The following is a 20,444-nucleotide window of genomic DNA, read 5'->3' as shown; positions in this document are numbered from 1 at the left end:
CACTTTGTAGCTGAGGTTTATTTTTCTGATTATTGGAGTGAACTTGTTCTGGCCTCAGCACTTCAGTCCCACAGAAAATTAACCATAAACAGCACAGGAGGAAAACCACTGGAGCTGCTGAGTCCAGGGTGTAGTTCACTCTCGAACCACAGTCTGTGGACTCATTCAAACAAACAGCTTTACCGGTGTTAGTCAGTGACAGAGCCAGGCTAGCAGTTTCCCCCCACCGCCAGTCTTTATGCTAAGCTAAGCTAACCACGTCCATGGAACCATTCCATAGCTGTTAGTTATGTCACAGCTGTTTGCCAGCTGCTCTTTTATGTTTACAGTGGTAGAAGTACTCAGATCTAAAAGTAGTAGTAAAAGTAGTATCACAGTGTAGAAACACTGACTTACAAGTAAAAGAAAATTGTACTTTATTAAAGCACAAAAGTATTATCATACCAAAAGTAAAATTACTCCTTTTGCAGAATGCAGATGAGGGTTGTGTGTGAAAGTAAAGACTGTAGCAGTCCCAGTGCTCCCAGTGAGTATTCTACCATCACTGCAAAGTGAGTGAGTCAGTCCTGGGTAACAGCGTCAGGTCAGCTTCATGGATTCAGCATCCTGATGACCTGCTGGTAGAAACTGTCCCTCAGTCTGGCGGTGCGTGCAGCCGTGGTAACGGAGCTGTCTTCACGCCGGGTGGCCGCGGTCCTTCATGCTGCTGCGTGCACCGTTGGTGGGGGAAGTCCGGAGTGACGGGGAGTTTGTTGTCAGCGATGAACCGCGGCATTTTCACCATTTCCCGATTGGCGACTCTCGTACCAGAGCGTGATGCAGCCTGGAGAAAGCTCTCAAAGGTGCATCTGTAGGAGCTTGTGTGGATGCAGGCGTTCATGCTGATCCAGCTGCAGATGGAGGCCTCCCATCCAAGACCGACAAGCTCAGAGACGAGTTTTCAGGCAATGATGGTGTTGAATGCTGAGCTGTACTCAGTGAAGAACATTTTCCCATATGTGTTCTTTGTGCAGGTGGGTCAGCGCAGTGTGTATCACCAAGACCACGGCATCATCCCTGGCTCTGTTCGGTCTGAGGGGCCATGATGTCAGGAAGGGAGCAGATCGTTTCATGATTTTTTCACAGATCTCCCAGCTGACCCAGGGTTTTTAGGTGGTAGTGGCAGAGTCTGTGTCCGTCAGCATACATCCTGTATGATACCTGCTTCAGTTTCTGCCTCTGTGCAGGATGGAGCAGTGCTCCACCTTTCCAAAAGCGGGGTGGGGGAGGGGTGTGTAGCAGTCTCTGAATGTGGTGTAGCAGTGATCCAGGATCTGCTCTCCCTGGTGGGAACGGTGATGGGCTGATAGTAAACTTTCGTCATGTTGGCTCTGTTGAACAATGAATGCTGCCTCTCATCTTTCAGGACTTTAACTGTTGATGCTTTCAGGTGTTCATCACTTTAATGTTGCAGCTGGTGACGACGGAGCTCTTTTAAATGAACTGCTGAGTAGTCTGAGAGTTTCACTAAGTTCAGTCTGTATCATCACATTTTATCTGTTGATTATATTTGTAGAATTAATCTGAAAACACTCTGAGCAGAGTCGAATTACTCAAGAAAATTATCTCAAAATAGTACTTGAGTACATGTACTTGATTACTTTCCATCGCTGCATGTATACTCTGTGTGTGTGGCACAGAGATCCATCAGGTTAGCAGGATCAGCTCATTGTTGCTTTGAGATTCAGACTCCTTTAACCTTCCTGATGATCGTTCAGTAGCTTTAAATCCATTTCACCCATGAACTCATTTTACTGGGACGTCTCTATTACAAAGGTCAAATACGTCCAAACGTCCCACACGTGTTGTGTTTGTTTGTCTCGTCTGCGTTCGAACACTCAGCCACCGCCTGCAGGCCTCAGTTTTCTTTTTCCTTCTTCCTGCTGACAATTGTCTCCATTTGTATCTGTATCCTGAGGCTGAAGTCATCACAGAGCAGCCAGACACACCCTGAACCTCAGACACTCACACACACACACACACACACACACTCACAGTTACTCACACACACACACATTATGATCCATCACACACACCCTGCCAATACCTGGTTACACACACAAACACTTTCCCCACCACCAATCTGCACAGATACACTGCTGCAGGCATTAACACACACACACACACACACACTCGGCCACACCCGGTTTGTTCCTGTTACCTTGTCAGCACCACACCCTGAACACACACACACACACACACACACACGTTATCAACACCTGGCTGCATGTTCGAGCTGCATTTCTCCACCCTGAGTTCCTTTTGTAGCTGCACTTGCTGCGAGTCTGCTGACTCAGGTACTGCCCTGCAAGATAGTGTGTTAACAACAGGAAGCTACAAAGGTACAATACAATATACGTTAAATAGATTTTTGTTTTTGACATGAAAGGAGGAGGAATGCGCCATGTGAACAATAATAATCCAGGAAAAACACTGAATTAACAAACCCCACAAGACCAAACAGGGCAACGACGCCGTCATGCTGACACCATCACCTGACGCTTTACATGAACCAATAATATATGACTAACATGAGAGAAAATAAGAAATGAAGACCACACAGACCCTTTTTCTCTATATATATTTTATGTAGATGTAATCACTCAGCCCAGTGTCTTCCTCTCCCTGCACATTCGTTTCCATGGTTACTTGTGTGTCATTTGTTTGATTTTGACCTGTCCAAATAAAAATAATGAACAAGTGTAAAACATGTATGAGCCAATAGGAAAGGCAGTCTGTTACTCGCTGGCGAGCTCTTCAAAATGAGACGTAGGTGCATTACGCCACATATTACTGTATCACAGCGCGAAGATCACTGAGACTCTGAGTTTTAAGTTGAATCCCACTGATTGTCACTGTGATGTGACAAAAAACTCACATCTCTGAAATTGTAGCAGATATCCTAATGACGAGTAATTACGACTGCTGTGCCAGCAATCACACTGATAAAAAATCAATACAGATTCAAATTAGTGCATCAGCTGACGTAGTTCAAACTTTGAACTGGGCCAAGCTCCACCTCCAGCAGCTGCAACATGAAATGCAAAGTTTGGTGAGGTGATGCAGCTAAAATTAACCTTTTTCACATGAAACCACAGGAAGAGAAGTGATTTACAGCGGTCAGTTTGAAAATTTATGTCGTCAAATGATCAACTTTCTTCAACAAACTCATGTACAACAACTAACAGGTTTCAATGTTGCTGAGCTGATGTTCACACTCCAGTCCTGTAGGTGGCGGTGCTGCGAAACCAAGCGACTTTACGAGCAGCGTCGACAGTGAAGGAGAGGATCTGTCTGTCTGGACTGATTGTGGGCAATAAAGCTACGGTTAGTAAACACATTTGATGACTTTCATTTTTTATCGTGTTGCTGCTAGCTATTAACTGCAGTAAGGTATCTCAAAATCTGCGTCAGAGCAAATAATTCAATGCTAGCTAGCAAAAAGTTAGCATTGGCTTAACAAGTTTGTTTTTTCAGTCATTGATTCAGCTATTGTTAGCCTTACCTAACTGAACTGAAATTCCCTTCTGTGTAAAGTAAGAACATTTATGACACGTTCTTTGAAACAAGATGCAGTGTGTAAGTGACTCATGTGTGTATAAAAGATGTGGCATAACACTAATAGTTGATTTCATGTTTCAGTCGTAAGCTAACGGTAGCGTCAGTCCGAGGTTTGCTAAAGCTAAACCGGTGTGTATGCTAACATTAGCTGCAAACGTCTCGTCGGATCTGTGGTAAATGGCGAGAAATCACGTTTAGAGTCAAAGGAAAAGAATATTGCCACTAAGTTCAGTTTTATCGTCTTGTAACGTTATATGTTGATATTTATTCGGATCCACTGTCTCAGAGTGTTCGTCACTGACAGCCAAACTCCATTGAAAAACTTGGGAAATTTAAGGGAGTAAGGTTACCTTTATCTGACACGATATACAACCTTTTATAAATCAGTAGTGTCTGCTGCTGAAATAACATCATGTTGTGTGCTGATTCTGTCCTGAATCCGATTGAAGATGTTATTCATTCATAATAAAAGCCACGACATTACAGTCGGATATTCAGTAGGTGAGCGAAGCAGAAAAGGTGCTGATTTATGGGTGGAGTTTGGTAAGGGCTGTTGTGATGTGTTTCTACAAAGTCTGGAAGGGAACTCAAGACCAAGGCTGTGTTCCAGATCACATTCTTTGTCTTTTTGCTTTTTGTTCATACTGCAGCTGCTCTTATAAAGCCATTTGCAGCATACTAAATAGTGTTGTATATGAGTATTGGAAGGCAGCACAAGTCATAGTCACACAAAATGCTTGGCATTGATGAAACTGCCACAACTGTTCCCATTTTAATCTGACAGACGTCTGTTTAAAAGTTTGTCAGTTGGTTCCACACATTCAGTCACCGAAACAGCAGGTTTACCGAAACATACAACAGTTCATGTAATGACACCAGTGGCATCAGGTCTGATCCCAGACGAGAAGCGTGTCATTGCTTTTGAAGAAGTTTATTAGTTAACTGTCAGGAGTTTTTCCATTTCTCAGATAGAAGCGTCTACAGAGGCGGGAACTTCCCTGCCCGTATGTCCACCATGGCGGACATCAAGAACTTCCTGTATGCCTGGTGTGGAAAAAAGAAACTGACCCCCAACTACGACATCCGAGCTGCAGGGAACAAAAACAGGCAGAAGTTTATGTGTGAGGTGAGTTTTCTGTCTTTGCTGAACATCTGACTGACTGTTCTGTCATATGTGTGCTCAGTTCAGGTCCTTCAACACAAAGTTAAAGGGTGCTGGGCTGCCTGTCTCCAGCCTGTTTTCTATCCTAAACACTCCTCTGTGCAGGTCCGTGTTGATGGCTTCAACTACATCGGGATGGGCAACTCCACCAACAAGAAGGACGCTCAGACCAACGCTGCCAGGGACTTCGTTAATTACCTGGTCCGAATCGGGGAAATGAGCACAGCAGAGGTCCCGGCTGTGGGGGTCAGCACACGATTCCCATTGTTCTTTAAATTATGAGATAAACAATGATTAATTATATCAGGTTTGAAAAGGCTACAGGAACCAGGCCATCTGTAAGCGTTTACAGCTTTGACTTTCAGCACCCTGAGCTGCAGTGACAGGACTTTATCATGCAACAGTTTCAGAGAGTTTACTGTTTAACCCTTAAACACACCCTACTATAGTAAAAAAAAAAAAAGTAAAACACATGGAGTGTTTTCATTGTTACGCCCTCGTGTTAACTTTAGATACTGCTTGACTGCTTTGATAGAGAGAGACGTCATATGTTGAAGCTTTTCACTTGTACACACCGCTGTGTGTTATTCTTAAAACAGGACATAATTTTTGAAAATGACCAGAAAGACGAGAGTCTGATGTCTCAGTTAGAAGTCTGATGCCGTATTAAAAAGCTCAGTTTGTGGATCACGTCATTCATTGAATTGTTCAAATCTGAATCTTATGTCACCAGGTGAGCACTCCAGACGCTGACCAACCTGACAGGGGAGGACGAGGAGGAGACGGTGGGTTCGGAAACCTCCCTTTGAGCGGTCCTCTGCCACCTCACCTTGTAGTCAAAGCTGAGAAAGGTATTATTTTCTCTTACCAGAGCCTACAGGTCCTGCATCTGGTGTGTTTGGGGTTTGCTGTGGAAACTTGGATTTGCTGTGTAGTCTGTGATTGTTTGCAGCCTCTTCCACGTGTCCTGAACATCACGTCCACGTGGTTGTTGTCCAGTTTATTCCTGTATTGTGTCTTGGCAGCTGTCTTTACCCCGTACCTTCAGCAGCTACATTGTACCTGACGTGTGCCTCGTCAAAAATGAAACTACATGTTGGGACTATGATTTCTACAGAGAAAGCATGTGGAGACAACAAGAGCTGCGATTGGTCAGCTTGGATTGCTTGTTTTGATAGTGGTAGAGATTGTTGAGAGAGAAGACAACATGAAACCTGACAAAGACCTCTCCTTGCTCTCTCTTGAATGGTTTATAATTGAACTTCATACCTTGAATAGTCTTATTTTCAATGATCAAACAAAGCGGACCTTCTCACGTTCACTCTGAGTGGAAGTGAAGAGAAATGAAAGACTGTAAACTCAGTTTCTGTGGAGAATATAAGTAAAGCGTGATGTCTGACTGTAGGAGCACATGGTCTGCGTCGGGACACGAGTGTCCATGTAGAATCTGACATTGTCCATTACAGACTCAGTGTATTTATCTTCAAAACAGCAAAAGCTTCACCTGTAGTGTCCTGCCAGGTGGTCAGAGCACCAAGGTGAGGCTGAGAGACCCGTACACTGGTCCTGGATCCTGTTTTCTCTGGTTCTCTGAAGACATGTGGACAGTTAAAGAAAATAGATGATATGTTTGTCTGTTGTTGTTAGAGTCCAGCTGCAGTGGGCCGGTACCAGGAGTGACTGGACTCGGTTACTCAGGAGGAGGAGCAGGAGGAGCAGGAGGAGCAGGAGCAGCTCAGTGGGACAGAGGAGCCAACCTGAAGGAGTACTATGCCAAGAGAGACGAACAGGAAGCACAGGCGGTACGACACAAAATCCAGCCAACTCACTGAAATCCAAAACATATGTTCTGGAAAAGCGAATGTGTTCTGGTGTGACAGCTAACTGCTTTCATACACAGGAAACACTGAAATGCTGTTTCCTCCCTGCAGACTCTGGAGTCAGAGGAAGTGGACCTCAACGCTAATCTCCACGGTAACTGGACCCTGGAGAACGCCAAGGCCCGTCTGAACCAGTTCTTCCAAAAGGAGAAAACCAGCGCTGAGTATAAATACTGCCAAGTGGGACCAGACCACAACAGGTCTGGATCAGAAACCTTAGACCAGCAGCAAATTTCACACCAAATCCAGTCAGATACCGTGTGAGCTGATGGTAGACTAGATGTTCTATGTTCACACCGAGTTAATCACCTGCATTAGGTCAGCATTGTCAGGTGATTCATTTTCATGATTGAGTCATCTACAAACTGTTTCCCATAAAACTGATTTGCATTTAATGCACATCTTCTTCTTCTTCTTCTTCTTCTTCTTCTTCTTCTTCTTCTTCCTCTTCCTCTTCCTCTTCTTCCTCTTCTTCCTCTTCTTCTTCTTCTTCCTCTTCTTCTTCTTCTTCCTCTTCTTCTTCTTCTTCTTCTTCTGCTGTTTCCTTTGCTGCTTCTTCATTATTCTTCTCTCATCTGCTGTTTCTTCTTCCTTTGCTTTCTTTTCTGCTTCTGTGGTCACAGAACCTTTATTTGTGTTGGGTGTCATTAAACCCAGTGATCAGAGATCAATCCTGTTAAAAGAGGTTTAGTTCCTCACTGACTCGAACCAGAACGAGAACCTGTCAGAGGTTCCAGCCTCTTGAAGCAAACACACAGCAGCTGTTTCTGGGCTCATCGGCTTACATCACGTCATACGTCCTGGTGTTGACACATCAGTTCTGTAGAAAACAGCAGTTTTATCACATTCACTCTGCAGACCACACACCTCTGACGTCTTCTCTCTGTACGACGCAGCCGGTGTGTATGAAGTGAAATGAGTTGTTTGGTGGTTGAAATCCCGTTCTCGGTGTGCAGATGTTGGTCAGGATGTTCCTGTATGTTTTTCTGCTGGACTGCTGTAAACCCAGAGACCTCCAGAGTGTGTCGGCTACACCAGAGAGATCTCAACGCTGATGTCACACCAGAACTGTTCACACAGTTTAAACCAGCAGAGAGCAGACCCAGAGGAGGTGGAGATGTAAGAGAACCACCAGCCAGATTTTGGCTGTTAGAAAACAGGCAACATTTAGCTGGTGAAGTGGGCAGGGGTTGAATAATTGGAGTTTGAGGTGAGTTTCCTGCTCCGTCAGAGAACACGAGGTGATGCCAGAACTCACAACCACACTGAAGGAAGACATGGGACAGCGTTTAGGTGAACTAAAGCTGTCCCATGGGTGCAGCTCGCGGCTCAGTGGAGTCTGGTTGTGATTTCTGGTGTCGCTGTTCACCGCAGGTGAGAGAGCAGCCAGGAGAACCTGAGTCAGAGCTGCTGATTGGTGTTTTTTAATCCCAAGTCTGGCAGAAAAACATACAGGCTTCCTCCTGAGAACACAGCCGGTGAGTTTATCGCTTCACTTTTCCTCCCACATCGTTTCTGGGTTCATTTTGAAAAGCACACGAGGTGAAGCTGTGCTGTTTGTGTTTGTGTCTGCAGGAGCTTCATAGCAGAGATGCAGCTGTTTGTGAAGCAGCTCGGCAGAAGTAAGAAGCAGTTTCTCATCGTTAGTTGAATGTGAAAAGTTTGCAAAGCAGATTTGTATAATGTATTTGCGTTGTTTACCTCCATGTTTGCTAGCTGTCCTCCTCACTGCCATTTTCTGTGTTTTTAATGCGAGTCATCTGTGACAGCAGTTTGCGCTCCGTCTCTTCTGCAGGGATCACGGCTCGAGAACACGGTTCCAACAAGAAGCTGGCGGCTCAGTCGTGTGCTCTGTCTCTGATCCGACAGCTTTACCACCTGGGAGTCATCGAGGCGTATTCAGGAGTCACCAAGAAGAAGGAAGGAGAAACCGTATGTCAGCGGGAGATCTGAAGCATTGCTTCATGCACGTAGCTGAGAGATCTGCTGCGTGCGTGTCGGCGTTTCACTCTGCTGTTGTGTGTTTTCTGTCCAGCTGGAGGCGTTCGAGGTCAGCGTGTCTCCGGACCTGCAGCAGCAGCTGGCCAGTTTCATGCAGGAGCTTGGAGTTAACATCCCCTCACCTGTGAGTCACCTGAAACTGACCACCGGTCAGTGTGTTGATCCGCCTCACGGCTCGGGTAAAGACCGTGACCTGTATATTGAGAGTATAACCTGGTTCATCCTGTCCAGCCTGCAGACCCCAGCAGCTCGGTGTCTCTGGTTCAGGGGAAGATGGCGACGTTTGAGCCGTCACAGCGTCAGAGCGGAGCCGGGGTCGTGCCCTGGTCGCCTCCGCAGGTCAACTGGAACCCCTGGACCAGCAGCAACATCGACGAGGGACCGCTGGCCTTTGTGAGTAACTGGAGGGGCCGGCGGACTGGTCTTCTTTTATTTGTCATCAGTTTATTGTTAATTATTGGCAGAAATTCAGTATTTTGCTGATTCATGACAGGTGGTTTGCCTGCAGATAGCAGAGGCTGGACAACATGTGTCCAAAAGTGTCCATCGGCATTAAAATCTTATACCAAGATGAAGAACAAAGCTTGTTTCAGTGACACTGTTTATTTTGGCTCAGAATCAACATGAAAAAGCTCTTTCTGTCTTTACTTCTTGATAAAACAAAAGGACAGAGAGCCTGAAGTGAAGATATAATGATGAAGGAAACAAGCTTTGTGTGGCCAGTAAACAGATACCAGCAGGCAGGCCACCAAAACCCAGTAAAAATATCCACGAAGGGTTGAATCAAAGGCAGCTGGTCGTAGAAGCTCCTCTCATCCAAAGGGCTTCTTCAGTTCTACCTGGCTGTGGGGAGTCGCAGGTATTCAACCTGTGTGGGCTCGTTATCACAGTCCGTGTTTGAAAACCAGTTATTAACGAGAGAGGATGCTGCTATTGGCTGCTCTGCAGTGATGTCACAGAGTGACCTGAGATATTTCCCTTCTCCAGTGCACCCCGGAGCAGATCAGTGGCGACCTGCACGATGAGCTGATGTACCAGCTGGAACATGACGACGACCTGCAGAAGGTCAGTGTGGTTTCAGGATGACGGTCGTTCAGTCCTCCTCTGGTTCTTTACTCAGACAAGAATGTGCAAATGTAGAACTTCTGTGGTTCAGATCCTGGCAGACCGTGACCAGCTGCCCGTCAAACGGTTTGAGGAGGAGATCATGGACGCCATCAACAACAACCCCGTGGTGATCATCAGAGGAGCGACAGGCTGCGGTAAAACCACTCAGGTTCCTCAGTACATCCTGGACCGCTTCGTCAAAGGAGGCACAGCGTCTGACTGCAACATCGTCGTCACCCAGGTAACGGCTCAAAGCATCCGACTCCCACAGAAATTTTCAGGTGGTGTTGACCTGTAGCCTGGACATCAAATGCAATAGGTCAGTACTTTTCTGACTAATTACACTCAAAGCGAAGCCATTTCAACATGAAAAATGAATTATTCAAATTTTCTAACCTTTATTGAAAATGAACAACTGGGATAACTTGGTTTGATAAGCATACGCCCCCTTCTGGTGAGTGTCAGGAATAACCTTCAAGATCATTCAATAATGTTCAACTACATTCAACTTGATGACATGAACGAAAAGCTTTTTACTCTGCTCCTTCTGTTTGGATGAGTGGTCCCACACACAGTCTGGAGTTTGTAAGATTAATGATGATGATTAATAACTGACAGAATAACAGCCGTCTTACAAAAATCCTTCAGATGTCTGTTGATGTGTACTTTCTGGGTCTGTTCTCTGCTGGTTCACTCGGCTGGTAACTCTCTTTCTCTGCAGCCCCGGAGGATCAGCGCCGTGTCGGTGGCCGAGCGAGTCGCCTACGAGAGAGGAGAGGATCTTGGGAAAAGCTGTGGCTACAGCGTCCGCTTTGAGTCCGTCCTCCCTCGACCCCACGCCAGCATCCTCTTCTGCACCGTCGGTACGTAAACGGACTCCAACGTCAGCTCTGATTGCTTAGTTTACATTTCGTTCATGGTGTTTCATCAGCTGCCGTGTGTTCACCCTGCATAATAGAAAGAAAGAGGGCAGCTAGCATTAGCCGGCGCTCATCCGATGACCTCGGCACCGTGTGCACGACCCCGTGACTCAAAGCCACATATGTAGCATTGATGGCGTCCCCCCGCTGCATCAGGCCCACAGTATTCTGATCAAAACTGCCTGATAAGCTGCTGAAGTGAGCTGAAGTGAGAGCTATTTCAGTTGTCACTCACACCAAATCCAGGACTGATGTCATCAGTCATCACTAAAAGCTAAGCAGCCTGCAGCAGTTTGCAGAGTTCGACTTCAGAGAACTGAACCCGTTGACTTTGATCAGGTCTCCTGTTGCGTGTCAGCAGGATGCTGATCAGCAGCTTTTGTGTTTCAGGTGTTTTGCTGCGGAAGCTTGAAGCAGGAATCAGAGGCATCAGTCACGTTATCGTCGATGAGATTCACGAGAGAGACATCAATGTGAGTTCATTCACCCTCTCAAGTACATTTACAGTATATTTACTGTACACAGCAGGTTTATATGTACTTATATAGCGAGTACACATTGCTTCACCTTAAAGGCTCTCAGTCCATAACGGAACCACTGATCTGGTGGATCCACTGGAGTCGCGTCGTGGGGTTTTTGCAGTGGTTCACGTTAAATTGTCCAGCTTCCTGTTTTGACCCTCTGTGTGTCTGTGCAGACGGACTTCCTGATGGTGGTCCTCAGAGACGTGGTCCAGGCCTACCCAGAGGTCCGAATCATCCTCATGTCGGCCACCATCGACACCACCATGTTCAGAGAGTACTTCTTCAGCTGCCCCATCATCGAGGTGTTCGGACGCACCTTCCCTGTTCAAGGTGCCGTCTCATTTGTGGGTTTATTGAGTGTCTGAGTCACTGAGGTCAGCGATGGCCTTTGATCCAGACCAGAGTTTCTCTTCCCTCCATACGCACTCCTGCTATTAGGTCGAATTCAGTCTGTTAATTTTGGTAATACTTTCTAACGAACGTTAATAGACCTAAACTTAAATAACAAGCTTAAAATGTGCCCATCCCATTTTCCCCTTGATTGTTCTTTATATTCATTCATTTATCATTATGTTATATCAGTATGATAACACATCTCTCACTCTTTCTGATGTTCCTGCTGCGATCCATCAGTTTTCATGAAGCACAGTGAGAAATGAAACTGAAGGGTTGTACGAACAGAACAGAGGCCGATGATGAGAAAGTTCCTCGTCATCATTAAAGGGTTGTGACTGCAGGAGCTTTCAGGCCTGACAAGTTTTCTGTGTTAAAAGCACTTCTTGTGTTTTAGAGTATTTCCTGGAGGATTGCATCCAGATGACCAACTTCGTCCCTCCGCCGATGGACCGCAAGAAGAAAGAGAAAGACGAGGAGGGGGGAGAGGAAGATGTGAGCAGCCTTTCCTCTGATGGTGCAGTTATTGTGTCTGAGCCTGGACTTCAGCTGTCTGATGGTTCTGGTTCTGCAGCTCAGAGTGACTGAAACAGAGTCACCGTCAGACTCAAATCTAGAACGACCTCAGTTCTCCTGTTTTTCTTCCTTCGTCCTCTGCAGACGAACTGTAATGTGATCTGTGGGCCGGAGTACACGCCGGAAACGAAGCGTTCGATGGCTCAGATTAACGAGAAGGAGACGTCCTTCGAGCTGGTGGAGGCTCTTCTGAAGTACATCGAGACGCTGCAGGTGGCCGGAGCCGTGCTCATCTTCCTGCCCGGCTGGAACCTCATCTACTCCATGCAGAGACACCTGGAGACCAACCCACACTTTGGTACGTAATGCCACGCCACGCCACGCCACGCCACGCCACACCACACTACACACGCTCACCTGACACCTGAAGGGTTGGATCCTTTCTCCTGAGGAAATAGTCCCATTTAAAACAGCTGACAGTTACTTCTGGTCTCTCTGAAAGATCCAGAATAAACATGGAAGTGGAGGCTGTTTCCATTTCATCATGGTGGGGGCAGAAATCTCCAAACCTGAACAGATGACACTAGAACTCTGACTGGAGAAGTGAAGATCATGTCTTTTCTGTCATGATTTGGTTGAACTGGTCCTGAAACCTGCCGTCCAGAACATATTTGGAGGTTTAGTTCATGAGAAGAAATGAGCCCTCAAAACTGAACTCTGATCAAATCCTGAATACCACAAGAACATGAAACACCCCCAAAACCGTGTTGAGTTCAAACATGTGTCTCTAACTGTAGTTGAACACATGTGTGGAGTACAGAGTGCAGTCCCACTGTGATGGAAGGTGTCTGGTTTTTTTATTTTTTCCAGGAAGTAACCGGTACCGGATCCTGCCGCTCCACTCGCAGATCCCCCGGGAGGAGCAGAGGAGGGTGTTTGAGCCAGTTCCTGACAGCATCAGGAAGGTCAGAGACGCTGAAGATGGAAAAATACTGAAATTTCTGTTGTTTATTGAAATTCAGTTAATTTTAGATGCAGTACTGACAACATGGAAAGATCACGTCCCTCACATCACCATTTTATTCAAATAAGAGGACATTTTTACTCCTTTTCAACATCGTGCATAAAAGCCACCAGAAGCCAGAACATGACGGCACATGTTTGTCATGTTTGTGTGTTTTAGCTAGTTGTTGATGGAGTGACAGACCTGCTGTGAACAACCTACAGAACTGTTTCAGGGTTCACTTTGGTTCTGGCCCTGAACAGTCCAGCAGGCTCCAGCTGGACGGGGGCGGCTGTGTTACTGTTCTGTTGTCTAACCTGCAGGTGATTCTGTCCACCAACATCGCAGAGACGAGCATCACCATCAACGACGTCGTCTACGTCATCGACTCCTGCAAGTAAGAGCAGCGGGGGAATGTAACTAAGTACATTTACTCGAGTGCTGGTCTTTATCTGAGAGTATTTGTTTCATGCTACTTTTCTACCTCACTACATTCATCTGACACGTATGAAACTATACTGTGAAAGGATCAGCTGATTACTCAATTAACAGGAAATGAATGATGAACTCTTCTGTGTCTGAGGTCATTTGTCATGTCTTTGCACTAAACTCGAGGTTTGGAGCGGTGCGAACGAGTAATTATTCTTTTAATACTCACACGTTCCAGATTATACTATACAGATATACTTGTGTTTATGCAACACTTCCAGTGCAGGACTTTGACAGTGTTGTCGTAGTACTGAAGTAAAGTATCTGAATACTTCCTCCATCACTGTGTCAGAGTTTAAAGATCAAACCGTTGTTTCCCGACAGGCAGAAGGTGAAGCTCTTCACCTCCCACAACAACATGACCAACTACGCCACCGTCTGGGCCTCCAAGACCAACCTGGAGCAGAGGAAAGGCCGAGCCGGCAGAGTCCGACCTGGATTCTGCTTCCACCTCTGCAGCCAAGCTCGCTTTGAGAGGTGAGACCCCCAAAACCTCCTGAGTCTGTGTTCAGCTGAGCTGTTGGTACTGTCTATCAGTCTGTGATCAGAGGTCTGTCTGTCTGCCTGTCTGTCTGTCTGTCTGTGTCTGCCTGCCTGACTGTCTGTCTGTCTGCTTGTCTGTCTGCCTGTCTGCCTGTCTGTCTGTCTGTCTGTCTGCAGGCTGGAGACTCACATGACTCCAGAGATCTTCAGGACTCCGCTGCACGAAGTCGCTCTGAGCATCAAACTGCTGAGACTCGGAGCCATTGGACACTTCCTGTCCAAGGCCATCGAGCCGCCGCCACTGGACGCCGTCATCGAGGCGGAACACACACTCAAAGGTTCAAAACACACTCAGACGTGTTCTGGATGTTTGTACAAGAGGCTGGATATGGTCAAACATTAACATTTTGTCATCTGCTCTCTCTCTCTCTCTCTCTGTCTGTCTCTGTCTCTCTCTCTCTGTCTGTCTCTCTCTGTCTGTCTCTGTGTCTCTCTTTGTGTCTCTCTCTGTCTCTCTGTCTGTCTCGGTCTCTCTCTCTCTGTCTGTCTCTCTCTGTCTGTCTCTGTGTCTCTCTTTGTCTCTCTCTCTCTCTCTCTGTCTGTCTGTCTCTGTCTCTCTCTCTCTCTCCCTCTCTCTCTCTGTCTCTCTGTCTGTCTCTGTCTCTCTCCATGTCTCTGTGTCTGTCTGTGTGACAGAGCTGGATGCTCTGGACAGTAATGATGAACTGACTCCTCTGGGACGGATTCTGGCTCGCCTGCCCATCGAGCCTCGGCTGGGGAAGATGATGATCATGGGCTGCATCCTCCAGTCAGTTTGTCCTCCTCCTCCTCACTGTATCGATGCGTCAGCTGACGGCCCGTTTCCTGTCATCCAACGTCTGTCCGTGTGTCTCCCTCTAGTGTTGGAGATGCCATGTGCACCATCTCGGCCGCTTCCTGTTTCCCGGAGCCTTTCATCAGTGAGGGGAAACGTCTTGGATTCGTCCACAGAAACTTTGCGGGCAGCCGCTTCTCCGATCACGTGGCCCTGCTGTCCGTCTTCCAGGCCTGGGACGACGTCAGGTTGGTCTGAGCGCTGGTGGGGGGGTGGCTGTGGGGTCGGGGTCACGTGTCCCACGTCAGTGTGGTGCTCCGAGTCTGGAGTCCCGCTTGAAGAGGTTTTGTAGAGAAAGACATGGTTGTGTCCGTGAGGTGTTCATTAACGCTGTGTCGACGTTGTTGTTGTGTTCTCATCGTTGTTGACGTCGTGCTCTCGTCGTTGTCGTGGGGTTCCTGTTCAGGATTAACGGTGAGGAGGCAGAAAATCGTTTCTGTGAACACAAACGTCTCAACATGTCGACTCTGAGGATGACCTGGGAGGCCAAAGTCCAGCTGAAGGAGATCCTGGTCAACTCTGGATTTCCTGAAGGTACCTGAATGCACCACTGATTCACTCTGTTTATTAGAGATATGTTCAAACTGAGTCTGTAAACCGGACACTCGTCATGGTCTCCGTTCTCCTGCGTGTCCGTCAGAGTGTTTGATGACTCAGATGTTCAACACGGTCGGACCGGACAACAACCTGGACGTGGTGGTTTCTCTGCTGACCTTCGGCTCGTACCCGAACGTCTGCTACCACAAAGAGAAGAGGAAGATCCTGACCACAGAGGGGCGCAACGCCCTCATCCACAAGTCCTCCGTCAACTGCCCCTTCAGCAGCCACGACATGACCTACCCCTCCCCGTTCTTCGTCTTCGGCGAGAAGGTAGACTCGTGGCGACTCGTCAGCTCGCCGTCTGTGACCTCTAAACATCCACAAGTCTGGAATTCATTTCCCTCGTCTTTGAAAGTGTCGTGTTGTGTGTGGTTTGTGTCTCAGATCCGAACCAGAGCGATCTCGGCTAAAGGGATGACTCTGGTCAGTCCTCTGCAGCTGCTGCTGTTCGCCTGCAAGAAGATCGTCTCCAGCGGAGACATCGTGGAGCTGGACGACTGGTGAGAAACCTCCGTCATTTCTGTCTTAATTCATCAATTAACCGTTTGCTTCATCGTCAGTTTCCTGAAGACGTTTCAGCTGAGCGACGGTTCGGTTTCCTGTCGCTGACGATGAGGAGACAAATATTCACTCTCACAAACGTATCTGTCTCACTAATCAATGATCAAAACAGTTTCATGTTCTTTTTCTGCTGATTGACTCGTTGATCAATCGGTTTCACTGCAGACTGATCAGATCACAGCTGCTCAGGGTAACGTTCACACCTGGCAGTGACCTGACTGATCGATCGCAGGTGGACAGTCCGTCACTTCACACCTGCCATTGCAGCGCGTCTCCACATGAGTGTGTTGTCATTTCCTGCTCTACCTGCAAACACGTGCATCACTTCCTCTTCGTCCCACGTGGAAATCAGACAGCGAGCGTCCAGTTTACTGTCCACCTGTGATCGGATCATTTAGGATGCATGTTAATGTCAGTGGGACCAGGACCAGGACTAGCCTCTAGTTCTCTGTCCCAGCATGTGTGAAGACTCCTTACAGGAGGTCCAGCTCGTTGTTCATTTTCCTCTCTGCGGGACAGTTATTGGTCCTCGTCCAAACAGGCCGACGTAAAGACTGAACTCGCAGGAAGTGAGTGACCACCTTTCACATTAATGATTGTAGGATCAAACTGAGGATTTGTCACGAGGTGGCGGGCGCCATCGTGGCTCTGCGGGCCGGACTGGAGGCTCTGGTGGTGGAAGTGACCAAAGACCCAGAATACATCCGACAGATGGACCAGACCAACGAACGGCTGCTGAACCTCATCAGACACGTGTCCAAACCATCAGCAGCTGGACTCAACATGATGAGCAGCAGCCAGAGGTGAACGCACAGAGACACGCAGAGACATGAAGAGACAAAACAGAGACACGCAGAGACAAAACAGAGACAAAACAGAGACACGCTGAGGCAAGCAGAGACAAAACAGAGACACGCAGAGACAAAACAGACACGTAGAGACATGAAGAGGCAAAACAGAGACACGCAGAGACATGCAGAAACATGCAGAGACAAAACAGAGACACGCAGAGACAAAAAAGATACACAAAGAGACATGAAGAGACACGCAGAGACAAAACAGAGACACGCAGAGACAAAACAGACAAAACAGAGACACGAAGAGAAAAAACAGAGTCAAAACAGACAAAACAGAGACACGCAGAGACATGAAGAGGCAAAACAGAGACATGAAGAGACACACAGAGACACACAGAGACAAAACAGACACGAAGAGACACACCGAGACAAAACAGAGACATGCAGAGACACGCAGAGACAAAACACAGAGTATGAGAGACAGAGCGACAGTGACATAGAGAGACAACACACACACAGACACACACACACACCGTTTCACATGAACACAAACAGCTCCTGGATCAGCTGGATTCATGTTGATGCTACAGAGACAAACTGTATTCATCACCTCAGCTTGTTGAATATTAAATGTTTGCAGCAACTCTGGTGTAAGCATGTGCCACCATTTTTTTCTTTGTTTAAACTTTGTTAACTACACAGTGAATTACACTGCACAGGTAGTTTTATCAAGTTTATGTGAGATGTTCAACAAGAAACATTAAATCTTAACCACTGAATCTTTACTGTTGATCAAATCCATGCTGAAGCCTCAAATAAGAACACAGAAAGCAGAAACCAGAGTCCAGAGTTTGTCAGAGACGTCTGTGTGCTGTGCTGCAGATATCTACTGTAGTTAGCATGCTAACAGCTAGCTGCAGCCCGTCCTGTCACGTATAACCACTGAGTACCTGAACAGGTGACAGCCTGGTCGTTCAGCCCCTCGTAGTTTCACCTGGTGTGATTCTGATTCTCCTCCGACTTCTCTGCACAGGATGGGAGACGGTCCTCGACCTCCGAAGATGGGACGCTTCGACGGAGGAGGAGGTGGAGGAGGCTACCAGGGGGGAGGAGGAGGAGGCTACAGAGGAGGGGGAGGTTACAGAGGAGGGGGAGGATATGCAGGGGGAGGAGGATACAGGGGAGGAGGAGGGTACAGGGGAGGTGGGGGTTACAGAGGTGGAGGAGGATACAGAGGAGGGGGAGGATATGGAGGTGGAGGAGGATACAGAGGAGGATACAGAGGAGGAGGAGGATATGGAGGAGGAGGTTATAGAGGAGGTGGAGGAGGGTTCAGAGGAGGTTATTAACGTCCGGCTGACATCACATGACTTGCTGAGGACGAATCGAAGTCTCCATGTTTGGTTTGTGTCTGTGAATCTTTTTGTAACGAGGTGGATGTTGGAGCTGAATCTGAGCAGCTGATTGGCGGGCGGCGCCTGATGAACGGAGTCTGTGCTCTGATTGGTCGGACTTGCTGTCAGTGTCCACAGTAGATATTAAAGCTGATGAAGGAGCTCCGTCATCTTCATCACATGTGTGTGAATGTGCTGGTGTGGAGTCTCGTGTTTCTCCAGCTGATGGTTTTCTCACTGTTGTTGGACGTTGACATGTGGCCAAACGTGACTGTGACTGAAGCTGAGGGTTCGTTTGGGTTCAGATCCGCTCCAGAAGCGAAGGACTCTGTCACGGGTCGACGCTGCACCCCCCTCCCACCGGATCTGACTCAACTGAAGAGGATTCATAAAGTTTTTCTTCTGCTCACTGTTCTGTTAAACTTTCTGTACGTTTTAATAAAGATTCTGTCTTCAAACACAACTTTCTGTTCATATACTGAGTCTGTAAATCTCATACAAGTATGACGCACTACACAATAAAAATACCTCAGAATTGTACTTCATGCAGTACTTGACTGAATGTTATTTTCCACCAGTGGTCCTCAGTGGTGGCTGGAGACCTGGTTCCATGTTAGCTCTCAAGTCTGGTCCCATAGCCACAGGCCCGCCTTCAGGATGGGGCACCAGTATGGACCTCATACTCTGGCCCCTGACCTGGGACCTGGTTGGTCTGGGAGACCAGTTCAGAGTACAGCTGCTCCTTCATGGTGAATTGAGATGGTTCAGCATGTGATCAGGACGTCTCTCGGTGGAGGTTTTCCAGACAGGTCCAACCAGGAAATGATCAGAGGACAGACCTGGACCACAGGGGAGGAGTTCTACATCCCTTGTAACCTGGGAACTCCTCTGGGTCCTGAACCAGGATCTGGAGGAGATGAACACGATGTCTGAGTGAATTTACTAGCCTGCTGGACCCGGATCTGGATCCGGAGTGACCCGCTGGGCCGGTGTGGTATCTGGTTGTCATGGTGAAGTTCTGGATTCATCAGTTCATCTCTGATCCTGCTCTCAGCTGTGGTGGAAGTATTCAGTACTACCATTCAGTAAAACTATTAACATCACAGTGTAGAAATACTGTGGTGCAAGTTTGTTTTAGAAGTATTATGAGTAAAAAAAGCTGAAGTATCAAAAGTAGAAGTACTCAGTGCAGAATGGATCCTCAGTGTTGATTTGTTCCTTGTTGAAGTATCAGCAGTATTTTAATGTGATGAAGCCAAACCAGCATCACAAATTCCACAGTTTGTACTTTAATCAGTAATAACGTGTCATGATTATCATGTATCCTCTGAAAGGCCCTGCTCACCTGGACTCCACCCACACAGGTGTGTTCACTGATGCTACCGCTTGATTGACAGCTCACACTTCCGTTGATACTGCTGCACCTGTTGGGACGGGGTGACTCGGTTATTATCACGCTCATCACATGAAACCCTGAACAGCTCCACCCACCATCCACCTGACCGGAGGTCCAATCATACAGTGGCTGGAGACACCTGAGTTTACCTGTAAAGTAACGAGTAACCAAAGTAAGAGGTACCATGAAATGGAAATACTCAAGTAAATAATAAATACCTCAAATGTGGACGAAAGTGCAGTACTTGAGTAAATGTACTCAGTTCCTGTGGAGCACAGGTGATGAACTCTGAGTAGAAGTACCTGCTCAGGTGTTCTGGAGGAGGATGATTTACATGTCCAGAAAAACATCCGCAGCATTTTCAACTTAATGTTTCAGGGATCTTTAAATAAATACAGAAATCTGTTTCAGACTAAACAGAAAGCAAATAAAATAACATGAACTACACATGTTCTCATAAATCCTGAAGGATTCATACATTTCACTGCATATTCTTATATCCGACTCATTCAGCTGCAGCAGGTGAGCAGCAGGGGGCGCCACCTGTCCTCACAACCCCAGCTTCGGTCACAAACTCTGATTTGACATGAAGAGTTTAAAGAGGAGAGCAGACTTGCTGTTAGACTCCAGGTTTGCATGAGACGGATGTTCAGTAAACTCATTTCCAGCTGACTGACTGACCACACAGGACACACCTGAGTTTGTCACCAACCTGAGTCAGTAGCACCTGAGCACACCTGCTGA

General features: G+C 47.1%; 1 protein-coding gene across 1 annotated transcript; it reads left to right on the top strand.

Moving 5' to 3' along the window:
• The first annotated feature begins 3,303 nt into the window (after positions 1 to 3,303).
• Positions 3,304 to 18,824, top strand: dhx9 (DEAH (Asp-Glu-Ala-His) box helicase 9). The gene is made up of 28 exons (XM_041948736.1): positions 3,304 to 3,366; positions 4,569 to 4,726; positions 4,868 to 5,008; positions 5,496 to 5,613; positions 6,410 to 6,564; positions 6,694 to 6,842; positions 8,218 to 8,264; positions 8,438 to 8,574; positions 8,678 to 8,767; positions 8,875 to 9,036; positions 9,631 to 9,708; positions 9,800 to 9,991; positions 10,472 to 10,613; positions 11,061 to 11,143; positions 11,368 to 11,524; positions 11,985 to 12,082; positions 12,248 to 12,461; positions 12,974 to 13,068; positions 13,430 to 13,503; positions 13,920 to 14,072; positions 14,256 to 14,416; positions 14,775 to 14,886; positions 14,979 to 15,140; positions 15,359 to 15,486; positions 15,593 to 15,822; positions 15,937 to 16,052; positions 16,716 to 16,916; positions 17,944 to 18,824. The coding sequence occupies exons 2-28, from the start codon at positions 4,607 to 4,609 to the stop codon at positions 18,257 to 18,259; spliced, it is 3,831 nt and encodes a 1,276-aa protein (XP_041804670.1). The 5' UTR covers positions 3,304 to 3,366; positions 4,569 to 4,606; the 3' UTR covers positions 18,260 to 18,824.
• The last annotated feature ends 1,620 nt before the right edge of the window (positions 18,825 to 20,444 follow it).

This window comes from Chelmon rostratus, chromosome 12 (assembly GCF_017976325.1).
Source record: "Chelmon rostratus isolate fCheRos1 chromosome 12, fCheRos1.pri, whole genome shotgun sequence".
In the NCBI taxonomy this organism is placed as follows: Eukaryota; Metazoa; Chordata; class Actinopteri; order Chaetodontiformes; family Chaetodontidae; genus Chelmon; species Chelmon rostratus.
This window is presented reverse-complemented; position numbering and strand designations above follow the sequence as displayed.